At 41.4% G+C, this 13,102-nt stretch overlaps 1 protein-coding gene across 1 annotated transcript in view; it reads left to right on the top strand.

Moving 5' to 3' along the window:
• U2surp (U2 snRNP-associated SURP domain containing) overlaps positions 1–13,102 on the top strand; it is a 42,502-nt gene that overhangs the window by 17,229 nt on the left and 12,171 nt on the right. Inside the window, exons 6-18 of the mRNA XM_013029882.1 lie at positions 337–470; positions 2,665–2,732; positions 3,375–3,469; positions 3,554–3,589; positions 3,675–3,757; positions 4,108–4,273; positions 4,538–4,749; positions 5,674–5,717; positions 8,762–8,866; positions 10,086–10,152; positions 10,236–10,399; positions 11,661–11,823; positions 12,318–12,397. Of these exons, the coding sequence (XP_012885336.1) occupies positions 337–470; positions 2,665–2,732; positions 3,375–3,469; positions 3,554–3,589; positions 3,675–3,757; positions 4,108–4,273; positions 4,538–4,749; positions 5,674–5,717; positions 8,762–8,866; positions 10,086–10,152; positions 10,236–10,399; positions 11,661–11,823; positions 12,318–12,397 (1,417 nt within the window). The remainder of the gene's footprint in view (positions 1–336; positions 471–2,664; positions 2,733–3,374; positions 3,470–3,553; positions 3,590–3,674; positions 3,758–4,107; positions 4,274–4,537; positions 4,750–5,673; positions 5,718–8,761; positions 8,867–10,085; positions 10,153–10,235; positions 10,400–11,660; positions 11,824–12,317; positions 12,398–13,102) is intronic.

The following is a 13,102-nucleotide window of genomic DNA, read 5'->3' as shown; positions in this document are numbered from 1 at the left end:
TTTGACCACAGCCCAGTACTTCGAAAACACTTCAGTGTATTTCAGTTCTGCCTGCGTACAGAGTGGTTGGTTGCATTAGTATTTTTGAGGGTGAAGTGTTAGTGCTTACATTTAAGGTTTTAGAAGTAATTTTCTTGTAAAGGTGTTGTACAGAGTAGTCGTCATTTCAGGAGTCAGGTAATGAGTCAATTCTTTTTGAACAACATCATCCTTAAATTTCCATTGTAATTAATCTGTCATACTGAATCTTAATGCCAAACACATATTCATAATCTTGAAGTAAAAGAGCAAAGAAGGTATCAAATTAGTTTTGTAACTTAGTATCTTAACTTTCAGAAGAACATGAAACAGATGAGAAAAGAGGGAAAATCTATAAGCCATCTTCAAGGTTTGCAGATCAAAAAAATCCTCCAAATCAATCATCCAATGAGAGACCACCATCTCTTCTTGTGATTGAAACAAAAAAACCCGTAAGTCACACCGTTTATGTTTGGCATTGACACTGTCAGTGATACTTCTGTAAGCAGAAGTTGGGTTGTTTTGTCTTCAGGTGTTTTGGGATGTAAGTTCAGAACTGATGCTTTCTGCCTCAGTAGTTTGTGCAGATGAGAGGTCATAAGTCAGAGGAGGATGTGCAGATTCTTTGAGCACTTGTGGTTCCTGTACTCAGGTTATAGAGATTGCAGCTCAGAAGTGCTGCGTTTTGAGTGTTTATAAATGTAAAATAATTGCTAGCGACGTGGACTTTTTGGACATTACAGTCAGAAGTCATGGTAGTATCTTTTAAGTATTCTCTTTCATTCTTTAGAGTGAGGCTTTTGTGGAGGATAGTAAATAGATACGGGGTCGTATTACTTGTTGTCTAACTTTGGTGAGTAAATATGATTACACTGAAAGAAAGGCCTCCCTCTCTCCCTCCCTCCCTCCCTCCCTCCCTCCCTTCCTCCCTGACACTAATGTTGAAAAGGCTTTATGGTATTCCCATAGATGCATAAAGTGTCCTTGATCAGCTTCACCCCGTTACTGTCCCTCCACCACGCCCCTTTTCCATACAGTGTGTTGTGGGTTTCATTGTGCTGTCTTCCTACATATACATGCACACACACATGCACACACCCAGATGCACGTGTAACACTCTTATCCTGTACTTTCTCTCCTCCTCCCTGCTCTTGCTGATTATCTAACCCCCTTTTACGCTCATGTCATTATCGATACTGTTGTAAGTTTAGATTCTTCAAATGTATTTTGTTTTCAAACTTGGTTTATCTTGCTCAACACGATGATCTTCCATTTTCTTGAAAATGACATACTTTGGTTCTTTTCGGCTAACTGGTAGTCCACTCTGTGTGTGTGTGTGCGTGTGCGTGTGCGTGTGCGTGTGCGTGTGCGTGTGTGTGCATGTGTACCACATTTTCCTACTCCGCCCATCGAGGCTCTAGGCTCGCTCCAGGGCGGGCCTCACGTGACTGGTGCTGCAGCAGATGTGAATGTTGAGTTTTCCTGTCTCCACTCCCATGTCTGATTTCTCATTTCAGTTCCTCTAGGAAGTTCCATACTGATTTCAGTGGTAGCAGTCCTAAGCTACATTCCCACTAACACTGTACAAGACTCTCCCCCTTGGTCTTTGCACTTGTCACTTGTGTTACTGATAACCGCCGTTCTCCCTGAGGGAGGCAGCCTGTCCACGGCGGCATGTCTACCTGGTTTCGATCTGCTTTATGGCTGAGGATGGTGCACATTTTGTCAGTATTTATTTGCCAATTCTACTTTAGAAAACCGCTTGTTCTGTTAGCTTGCCCATTTGAATGATGACCTTCATGGTGCAATTTTTGGAGCCCTTCATATGAATATTAGTCATTTGACGTTTAGCTTGCTAGGATTTTCTCACATTTGTAGATTGTCTCCTTTCTGCTGTTTTGTTTCCTTTCTCTGTGGATGCTACTTTGAAAGGTAGCACAGACATCTTAAATTCTAGTGAAAATGTTGCCAGTTATGCTTCTGGTATCATGTCTAAGAATCCATTGTGCATTGGGAGATCATGGGTGTCGTCCTGTGTTTTTCTCTTAAGAGTTTGAGGCTTCTCGGATTGTGACTGTTGGAGTCTTTTCGTATGTCACACGAAGTGGGGTGCAGCTCCATGCATTCTTCCTGGGGTGGATGTTCACTTGCACAGCACTGCTGGACGGACCCTCCTTTCCCCAGAATGAAAGACACATTTCCAGAGTAGCTCAGAAGCACTTTGAAAGGGGAATTCTAACGCTCTTACTCTTTTGTTTTGTATTTCATCTCCTCCAAAGCTGATGGCTTTCAGCGCACATTTTTGATAGTAGGTCATGGAGCGGGCGCGATACACAGCAGCCCCGCTCCTCTGAGTTTTGTAACCTCCCTCCCTGCTCAGGTCTGTGGATTACCCCGGGGGGTAGGCTTAATGGCTTCTTTATTATCGAAGACTGCCAGTTGTTACAGTTATTTGTTTTAAATTTTAATTGCTTAGTTATTTTGAGGGAACTGGGAGAAAATGGAAGTTTAATGATAATAGACGTTGTTTTAAATTGCAATAATTAAAAATATGTTGGGGCTACAGTAGAAATGATTTAAAAGTTACTTAACTGAACCATAGTTCATTTAATCTTCTTTTGTTTGGACTTCTTGTATTCTTTGTAGCCACTAAAGAAAGGAGAGAAAGAAAAGAAAAAAAGCAATTTGGAACTCTTTAAAGAAGAACTAAAACAGTAAGTTTCATAAGTTAGAGAATTGACTATCATAGGTATAATTACTAGATGCCTGTGTGACGGATGAAGTGTGCCAGTTATTGTAATCTACGTTGTTTTAGGTAGTGTAGTGATTTCCAGTGGCGTATGTGTGGGTATGAGTTGGCATTTAGTCCAGCAGCAAGACGACTGGTGTTGTGTGGATTTAATCCACTTATTTGTGGTCAGACTCTTAATTTGCTGTGGAAACAGTGGGGCACCGCTCCTCAGTGGGGAGACTTAACGAGTAAAAGCAATCTGTCACGGAAGTGGCGCTGTAGCTCAAGTGGTAGAGCGCTCGCCTTGAGCTGAAGAGCTGAGGGACAGCGCCCAGGCCCAGAGTTCAAGACCCAGGGCCGACCAAAAAAAAAAAAAAAAAGCAATCTGTCATGTTAACGTCACATTTGACATGTTCTCCTCACCTTCAGAATGAGCTTAGTTTGCTGTTGCTAGAATAATAGAAATCTATTCCTACTGCTCTTAAGCCTGAAGTGTTCACTTACCTTGATCATCATGACTGGTCTTCAATTCCAAATAGTAGTATTTGGGTTAGCTTGTTTCCTCTTTACCTATAAACAAGTACATTTTAGCTCAGTTTTAGTTGACTGTAACCATTTTCAACAGAATTCAAGAAGAACGAGATGAGAGACATAAAACCAAAGGCAGGTTGAGCCGGTTTGAGCCACCTCAGTCAGACTCTGACGGCCAGCGTCGGTCTAGTAAGTGACCTCTGTTTTAATGTGTCTATTCATGATTAATCATGCTAAACACTTAACCCTTGTTTCTCTTTTCTCCTCTTGAAGTGGATGTGCCTTCCAGAAGAAATCGATCATCTGGTGGTAATACAGTTTTTTGCTGTTTTCGTCCATATGAAATTGTCCAGACTTTGTGTTCGCAGGTTATAACTCTCCTCTCTTGCCCTAGTTCTTGACGATTACGCGCCTGGCTCACATGATGTTGGAGACCCGAGCACCACTAACTTATACCTCGGAAACATCAACCCACAGGTACCGCGCCCTGACACCTGGACTAATGTCCATCGTACTGGGGGCTTCTGGAAGAAGGCTGCTTTGAAATGATAGGATTTTAAAGTTAGTGGAAAGGATGAAATAGTCTCTGGAGTTAACTTGGTGGCCACCGAGCCAGACCTCCAACCCGGGCATCCTATTCAAGTCCCGCGGCATTGTTTCTGACGGGGGCTCCGTGTTTTAGAAGGGCACAGTTTTACCAGTGTATCGTTCCTTGATTGTAGAGTTAACTTGAATGGCAAATGGTATTGCTTTTCATTGAGCAAAAAACAACTGTGCTTTCTGCTGCTGCATAGATTTCTCTTTTTTTCTCCCCTTGTTTCCAATAGATGAATGAAGAAATGCTGTGCCAAGAATTTGGAAGATTTGGACCATTAGCTAGTGTAAAAATTATGTGGCCTAGAACTGATGAAGAAAGAGCAAGAGAGAGAAACTGTGGCTTTGTAGCCTTTATGAATAGAAGAGATGCCGAGAGAGCTTTGAAAAATTTAAATGGTAAGGCCATTTCTGTATCCAGTTACAAAATGTAGACATCTTTGGTTGCGCCTTGTAGTTGTGAAGAGCCCTTGGGGGCCGGGGGGCGTGGCTCAGCAGTACAGAGCCTGCCTCCTACCTGGCGTGAGGCCTGGAGCCTAGACCTGCAGGCGTAGACCAACGCCGTGCAGAGGACCCGCGCCTACCACCCAGAGCCGAAACGTTCCATTCCCTGCTGGGGCTTCCCCAGCCCGACTTTTCTGTGTCTCCCTCTCCTTTCTGCAGGAAAGATGATTATGTCTTTTGAGATGAAGTTAGGCTGGGGCAAAGCCGTCCCGATCCCTCCTCACCCGATATACATCCCTCCTTCCATGATGGAGCACACGCTCCCCCCGCCCCCCTCCGGCCTGCCTTTCAATGCGCAGCCTCGAGAGCGGCTCAAAAACCCCAGCGCCCCCATGCTGCCGCCGCCCAAAAACAAGGAGGATTTTGAGAAGGTAATTTGACAACGTGCGTGGGTCTGGACCTAATTTGTGCATACTAAATCTGTGGTAGTATTTCTTTTCAACAATCTTAGAGAAGAAAATGTGTGTGTTTATTCTGTTTGGCAACTCTTTAAAGAGCTAAGTAGATGTGTTCCCGGCCTTAGCCCATGGAGATGCTTATTTCAATAGTAGGTCGTATTTTTATTTATGGCTACCATTCCTTTTTTGACCACTTGTTAAGTTTTTCTTCCCCTGTGTCCAGTGTTGTATCCAAGTTTGCTTAAATGCAGTATCTAAAATTTACTTTGTTTTGAGAGAGTGATAATTTGTATTTGGCTAAGTGACTTTTCAATTAGAAAGGCCACCTAAATACATGGTTTGGGTGTCAGCTAGCTAACTTAGTTCTCAAGGTCGTGAGATAGTAAAATACCTGAGAGTGAATGTGGTATTTTTTTTTTAAGTTAACCTAGTTAAAATGCAAAGGGTGAGTATTTCTCTCGATTAAACATAAACCAACTTGAAGTTACAAGAATTTGTTGGTTCTCTTATGAGTTTTAATTACACTTAAAATGACAGGGCTGGTTTTAAAGGCTTGGGAACAAATTAGTAAACTGTGGTCAGAGGCAAACAGTTAATTATTTCACAAATTAAAATCTTTATCTGATAATTCTCAGTGTAGTACTATTTCAGTGCATTGGTGTGCATTCTAGCAGGAATGTTCTGGATCTTTGCATTTGGTGAACTAATTGTTCGCTGAACACATCCATTTGCATTTATGTAATTGCTTAGTGTATAATTACTTCAAATGCAGTGATTGCCTGCAGAACTTATCATTAGATGTGTAGTATTTTCAATGCATATGTATATTTTTGCTTGTTACTTGTTAACAATACTCACATATTCTATGTTTATTATCTGATGTGACTTCATATACAGACTCTGTCGCAAGCCATAGTCAAAGTGGTTATCCCAACAGAAAGGTACATGTTTTTCTTTATTATTACTGATCTAAATATAGACAATATCCCCTTCTGAATTAAAAAAAATGGTGTTGAGGAAAAGGTAACATCTTGACTGAGCAATGGTTCCTTCCCAGTACTTTTTTGGGGGGGGATATGTGAAATTTAACTAACTTCATAGTATACTTTGCGATCTTAGATGTTTTTAGTTTGTATGGGTACCAATGTAGGGAGTTTCATCGTTACAGAAGTTAGAATGTATTTATTAGCTTAATCTTGAGTTGTTGGTCTAATAATGTTAAACTATTGTGAGGGGGAAATAGATGTTTTAAATAAAATGTATTGTGAATTTTAGATAATGTTAGCATTTGACCCAATCTGTTGCTTTTTTTTTTTTTTTTTAAGTTTTTGAACTGTGCATTTAATATACAACCTTGGCTTTAGTTCTCCTTACTGAAGGCATAGTTTTGTTCATTTTTGTTCTTTTTTCCTAATTGATTTTAAAGAAATTCCTATTCCAGGATACTGTACATAACTAGGAACTATTTTTTTCACAATAACAAAGATGTTTAGATCACTTTTACTTTTCTTTCTTTGTTTTCTTTTTCAATACACCATTAATGTGGAAGAATTCCTGCCGTAGGTTGTGCTCTTGCTCAGTCAAGCTAAGCCTTTTCCCAAACACAGGAACACAACACTGGTTGAATAATAAATGAACACAAAATACCAAATTCTCTTTGACATTGGCCTTGGTGAGCAACACCAGCTGAGCTGTCTGCGGCAGCGGGGGACCAGGAAACACCATGGGATGGATTGGGAAAGTATACAGGTTTTGACCAGACATTGGTACGATCAATCCAATAAATGTGGCTTTATAGTAAATGAGAGACAGTTTTTTTTAATTTAATTAATTTATTTATTTTTTTTGTTGTTGTTGTGGTTGCCCAGAATAAGATAATTTCCATTTAAAAAATAAAATAATGCACTTTAAACATAACATCTTTTTGTACTACACTGTTGCATTCTGGTAGAAAAATCAGCATTTTTTTAAAATAAGGAAATGATACATTACTTACATAGAGTATAATTGCAATTCTTGAATCTTGAATTCAAGTTAGCAACAACCAATTGTCAGATTTTGATTTTAAATAATCCTATGTAATACTTTAAAAAACTGGAGCTTTTAACTTGCTAAAAATAGATTTTTATCAGTTACAAGCCTATTTAAAACTATTGAGGGTTTTTTTTTCACTGATGATAAAGCATTCACAGGAAATTTTTTTAGTACTCAAAACCATATATTCAGTAGAAACCTCATGTGTGTGGCTCAGCTTATTTCTGAACAAAATTTTGAGTGTACATTTGGCTGTAAAAATCTTAACTTACAGATAGAATGAATACTTTTGTTTTAAGCTTGCTAAATTCTTTCTTCATGTACCTTTAATACCTAGGTCAAGTTGCTTAATTTACAACAAGTTTCTGGGTGTGTAGCATTTGTCCACTTTGTAAGTGGTCATATGTATTCTATTCACAAAATTCCCCTTAGCTTTAATTTGGCTGATAGTAGTTGGCATTTTGGAATTGAATAATGACTTTATCTCCCTTTCAAAATAATGTCATTAACTGTATGGAAGCTGAGACTCCATTCTCACGGGGACATCACGAACTGCATACTTGCAGGACAGTCGATACTTTCCATGAAAGATACAGAATTTTAAAGCTCAAATTAAGTGATTTTTTTTTTGTTTTGACCAATTAAGGTTGTTGAACTAGTATTTCACATGTATAGTTTCCCCTTTGTAAATATTTAAATCTTCATATACATTTTTGACCTCCTTCAGAATTACTCTTTTCCACAACTGTAGTGTCCACTTAAATAGGTTTATTTGAAACCTATTTATAATTGTACTCAACATAAGAGATAACTTTACCGTTCAGGTACTCTGAAGCAGGGCATCTTAGAGCCAAAACCAATCTGTCTTGTTCTATAACTATATTTATATCCTAGCAGTTACATGAACTTAAGTTGAGCCGGGAATGCTAAAGATGTGACTTAGTGTTTGCCTTATGCCACGAGCCAATATCCTTTTGCTCTCCCAATTGTTAGTTGTCAGCAACACATACGAGGGCACCCGTGAAAGGAGAAATCAAAGCAGCTTCGAAGTAAAACACAGCCGCCGACGGCCTGAGCACTGTCTGAAATGACATTTGGATTCTCCTACTAGAGATTTTAAACGAGAGAGTTTCTATGAATCCATACAATGAGTACACAGATACTCACATTGATTTTTGGCTTAAATATTGGAAGATAAAGAAAGGCCATCACACCACGTCCCCCGTTTTGGAAAGAGTGGGGCTTGATTTACTCAAGGCTTTGGCGAAATGATTTCAGTGGTCGATAATACACAGGCAGAACTATGCATGTGCTGAGTTTCAAGTGAGTTTGAAGTGTGGTCCAAAGGGATGTTGCCTCATGAGAGGTCAGATTTAATGAAAAGTCCATCCGGTGCGTGTGTACAAGAAAAGCACGGCGATTGGGTGGATCTTTTATTGAATCAGGCCTTCAATTTGTCACGTAGTTTTGCATTTTCATACATTATAGTTACGGTTGTGATATATATATATATATATATATTTTAAGACTATGACAAAGTGCTTGGTTAGGAATATTTTCTTTAAAACATGTAGTGTGCAAGTTTTTAGATGGTTTCAATAACGTACGAGCTCTAAGTTACTGTGTTTATATATTTGCAGCCTTCCAATTAGTTGTGGTTCAGAATTTAATATTTTCCATTTGGAAAATAGAACGAAGTGGCATTTAGAAAATTCAGTCTTACTCCTACGATGCTGTGTTGTGGCTCCCCCTCCCTCTCCCTTCTCCCTCCCTTCTGCCCCACCCTCCACAGCCCCCTCCCCTCCTAATGCACAGATGTTAACATAGGCTCCAATTCTGTGTTAGTCAGCACAATAATCTTTTTCTGCACAATTATAGTAACTTAGATCAAGTGTAGCTTTCTATAGTGGTAGGTCTGAATCCATTTCCTTTAACTGTGTTGTTGTTGTAGGAATTTGCTCGCTCTGATACATCGAATGATAGAGTTTGTTGTACGTGAAGGGCCGATGTTTGAAGCGATGATTATGAACAGAGAAATCAACAACCCTATGTTCAGGTGTGCCTTTTTTAAAAATTGTGATTCAATAACAGTTCTGTTCCTGTAACAATTATAACAGGGCTGGGAAGGTGGCTCAGTGGTAGAGCGCTTGCCTTGCATGCATGAGGCCCTGGGTTCGATTCCTCAGCACCACATAAGCAGAAAAAAAAAAAGCTGGAAGTGGCGCTGTGGCTCAAGTGGTAGAGCACTAGCCTTGAGCCGAAGAACTGAGGGACAGCACCCAGACCCAGAGTTCAGGCCCCATGACCGGACCCAAACAAAATTTGCTAATACAACACAGTGCTCACTGTTCAGCAGTGTTAAGTACACTCATGTTGATGTGCAGCGGTTGCTGCCATCCATCTCGACCTCTGGTCCCCTTCTAGAACCCATGTTGGATAGCTCTGCGCCTCCTGCCCCGGCAGCCACTGTTTGCTTTGTCTTTATGAATTTGGCGGTTCTCTGATGTATTACCTGGGGTGGAATCACACAGCATTTGTCCTGGGTCTCTTCTTTCACTTCAGGGTTTATCCAGTTTGTAGCTGTATTCCAGAGCTCTTCCTTTTAAAGGTTGAGTAACAATCCATTATATACATACATACACGTGTATACATACATGCAGATGTGTATATATGTGTGTGTGTGTGTATACTGTCTTTTGTAGCTCTTCAGTAGTATATTTAAAACTGCTTTCAACTTTTGGAAATCAAAAAATGTTTCCAAGAATGAAATCTTTAGGATTATTTCTGTAGATAGATGAGAAGTTAGTCTTAGTAAGTAGACTAGAATGTGCTTAGGTCAGTTCCTTTTTGATTTAATGACATTTTGTTTGTTTGTTAGCATTCTCTAAGAGGAAAATAGTTTTCATTATGTTTTCAGTGAGAGTCACGTAGTTGTGACAAGTGGGTTAGGAAGGGAATGGTGGATCTTCTGAACGGATACGGTGTCCAAGACACTAGGTTAATGTTCATGAAGTAGTGTAAACAGCTACTTTGGAAATGACGTTAAAATGATGAGAACCAGCACCGTGCTGCCTTGTCAGTGTTAACGGTAATGGTTGGGCAGCGTGGGTGCAGACACCAGTTACAGATGGGCGGGCGAGGCTTGCTCTGCTGGGGTCCTTGCCTGGGTTTCCTTAGAGCTTAATAGGCCAATAGTCTTTTGTTGTTTATTTTTAAGAGGAGATAACTCTGTCTTAAAGAACATGATAATTAATTTTTTGTTTCATTTTCCTTAGGTTCTTATTCGAAAACCAGACACCAGCCCATGTCTACTACAGGTGGAAGCTTTATTCTATTCTGCAGGCAAGTAGAGTTACATTCTTTTGTTAATCTTGACTCTAAGTTGTTAGAGCTTCCCAGTAACTTCTGGATGTTTATTTATTTAGGGAGATTCTCCAACTAAATGGAGGACCGAAGACTTTCGTATGTTCAAGAACGGATCTTTCTGGAGGCCTCCACCGTTAAATCCATACCTTCACGGAATGTCAGAAGAGCAAGAAACAGAAGCGTTCGTAGAGGAGCCCAGTAAAAAGGGGGCGCTGAAGGAAGAGTAAGATGTTCCCCTTCCCTTGTATATTCTGAAAAAGTTGCTTTTGTGGTTGCTTTTACATCTTAAGACTACTAGAAAACGCAGTGACTTTGCGAATGTCTACAGTATGACACCTTCTGTTGTATGTGCCTTGTAATTTTCAACGTCTCGGCAAATACAAGTGTGCGTCCTCCTGACCTTGATGAAATCAGAGATAGGCTGGGAAGTGTACCTGAGACCGGCCTTGGGGTTCACATCTGTAATCGCAGCTGCTTGGGAGGGGCGATGGGGGTGTGGTCTTGGTGTAAGGTAAAGAGTTAGGGGACCCCCGCCCCCCGCATGAGTCCATGAAGCAGGTGTGTGGCTCCAGCCAAGGAGGCCTGGGCGGGGGCGGGGGCGGGGTGGGGGTGGGGCCAGCGCCAGCGAGAGTCACCGCCCTACCTGGAAAGGGCCGTGGTGCAGTTCTGATGGTAGAATTGCCTGAGTTCAGGGTGAAGAAGAGCTGTGCGTGCCCGTGGGGCCACGCGCGCCCCGAGAGGGTGTGCTTCTGCCCGGTCCACAGCGCGCCCGTCCCCTGACATGGCCGTGGTGGGCACGTCCTCTTGCACGCACGCGCTCAGTTACAGAGCAGGGATTGTCTTTCAAGTGTCGGAGGGAGGGTGGGGGGTATCTGACTGAAGAAATGGCCTAAGGATTGTTAGCATATAAAGTTCACGGAGCTCATTGCACGTTCCGTCCGTCGACGCTGGTCGCACGAAGGAGCATGTGTGAGTATTGGCTATGGAGTAGCCCCGTGTTTGGGGGTCTCTGTCTGAATCATGCCTTTACGCCCCACACTCAGTCCACAGGCTGCGTCTGCCTCCCTCTTGCTATTGTTAGGACACAACCCTGCCCACCTCCTCCTCCACCTGCTCTTTATGGCTCCCTAGGTCAGTCGAGTAACTGGCAGAGCTCCGTCAGCCTGCCAGACGCGAGCTGTTCACAGCCTTCACACGCAGAACCTAGTTGAAGCTCTTCGTTGAGAGACACTGCTAGGAAGGGCTGCTTGGTGGACCGCGAGAGCAGGTCTGGCCCTCAGAAGTGCCTTCAGCCAAAAGCTGAGACCTCAGCTGGAGTCTTCCATTCGTGCCACGAAGCTATTCTTCCCTATTCCTTATAAATTCTCATAAAACCTATCGTCTGAGTTATTCTGTCTTGGGAGGGTCTTCATTAGTTTGTGAGCAAACTAATGCCACTTGAAATTTGTGTTTAGATGTTCATAAGCTTAAATTTTTCTATTCAGACAGAGAGACAAATTAGAGGAGATCTTGCGGGGATTAACTCCAAGGAAAAATGACATTGGGGACGCAATGGTATTCTGTCTCAATAATGCCGAAGCCGCCGAGGAAATAGTGGACTGCATTACTGAGTCGCTGTCCATCCTAAAGACACCTCTTCCTAAAAAGGTATGCCAGGGCCTTTGCCTTCTGAACCTTGAGTCAAGAAGGAGAGCCGGCGCCTGTGGCTCAGGCCCGTCGTCCGAGCTGCTCAGGAGGCTGGGAAATGAGGATCAGGGCGTGAAGCCAGCCTGGGCAGGAGATGGTAGTTGACTTGTTTTTGGATTATAGTTGGTTTCCTGTTGGCATGAAAATATTGGACTGATGAGATCTTTCCTGTGTGATCTTATTTTCCTTCTGCCTCGGAGAGACTACTTTTCGCTGAGAACAAGTCCTCTACAAGTTGAAATGTAAAAGAATTACCAGATTTTATCATTGCCAGAGTCATGGTTATAGAGCTCTTACGTTTCTTAACTGCTAATTAGTAATGATTATTCACTTATATTCACACATTTACCAATTGCCACTGATTCCAAGAAATGTGAATACAGATTCGTTGTTTAGATACAGTATTGGCTAATTGCATTTAAACTTTATTTTGTGTTATCTTTTTGGTATTATAGATTGCCAGATTATATTTGGTTTCTGATGTTTTGTACAACTCTTCAGCCAAAGTTGCCAATGCTTCATATTATAGGAAATTGTAAGTATAATGGTATCAGCTGATACTCTTGAAACAGTCACAAAAAATATTATCTATATATCTCTACATATAGAAGTAAGGAGTTCAGACAAGAGTATTGCTTTATTAGCCTCTTCCACTAATAAGTCATTTGAATTTATTCATTTTGTACAATTAAAGAAACATAGGCTGGACTTTGTTGGACTGTTCAGTCTTGCAAGATTTTGATTTTATATTAGTGTCTTAATTATTGACAATAGTACACAAATAGGAGTTGAAGTAACCACTTTTATCGCTTATTTAGCTATCGTATTATCAATTGAAACAGATCATATGTAGTGGTTATTTTTCCTTATTCACGTTTTCCTGAGCAGTAGTGAGTTATTCTGCATATTCACTTTCACAGAATCCCCTTTGTCCTTACTTCAGGAACTGGATTCTGGGAAAAGTTGTTAACGGCCATGACATTGAGAAGTCTGGGCCTTTCCTTCACTGCATTTGAGTTACTTGACCTGAACCAAGTCACTTAACTTTTTGATTGGATTAGATGGCTCAAAGTGTGGATGTGTGGGGCTGGGAAGGTAGCTCAGTGGTAGAGCGCTTGTCTTGCATGCCTGAGGCCCTGGGTTCAATTCCTCAGCAAAAAGAAAAAAGCCGGAAGTGGTGCTGTGGCTCAAGTGGTAGAGCGCTAGCCTTGAGCTGAAGAGCTGAGGGACAGCGCCCAGG

This window comes from Dipodomys ordii, unplaced genomic scaffold, assembly GCF_000151885.1.
Source record: "Dipodomys ordii isolate 6190 unplaced genomic scaffold, Dord_2.0 Scaffold124, whole genome shotgun sequence".
NCBI classification, from domain to species: domain Eukaryota; kingdom Metazoa; phylum Chordata; class Mammalia; order Rodentia; family Heteromyidae; genus Dipodomys; species Dipodomys ordii.
The sequence above is the reverse complement of the archived record's forward strand: the minus strand, read 5'-3'. Positions and strand labels throughout refer to the sequence as shown.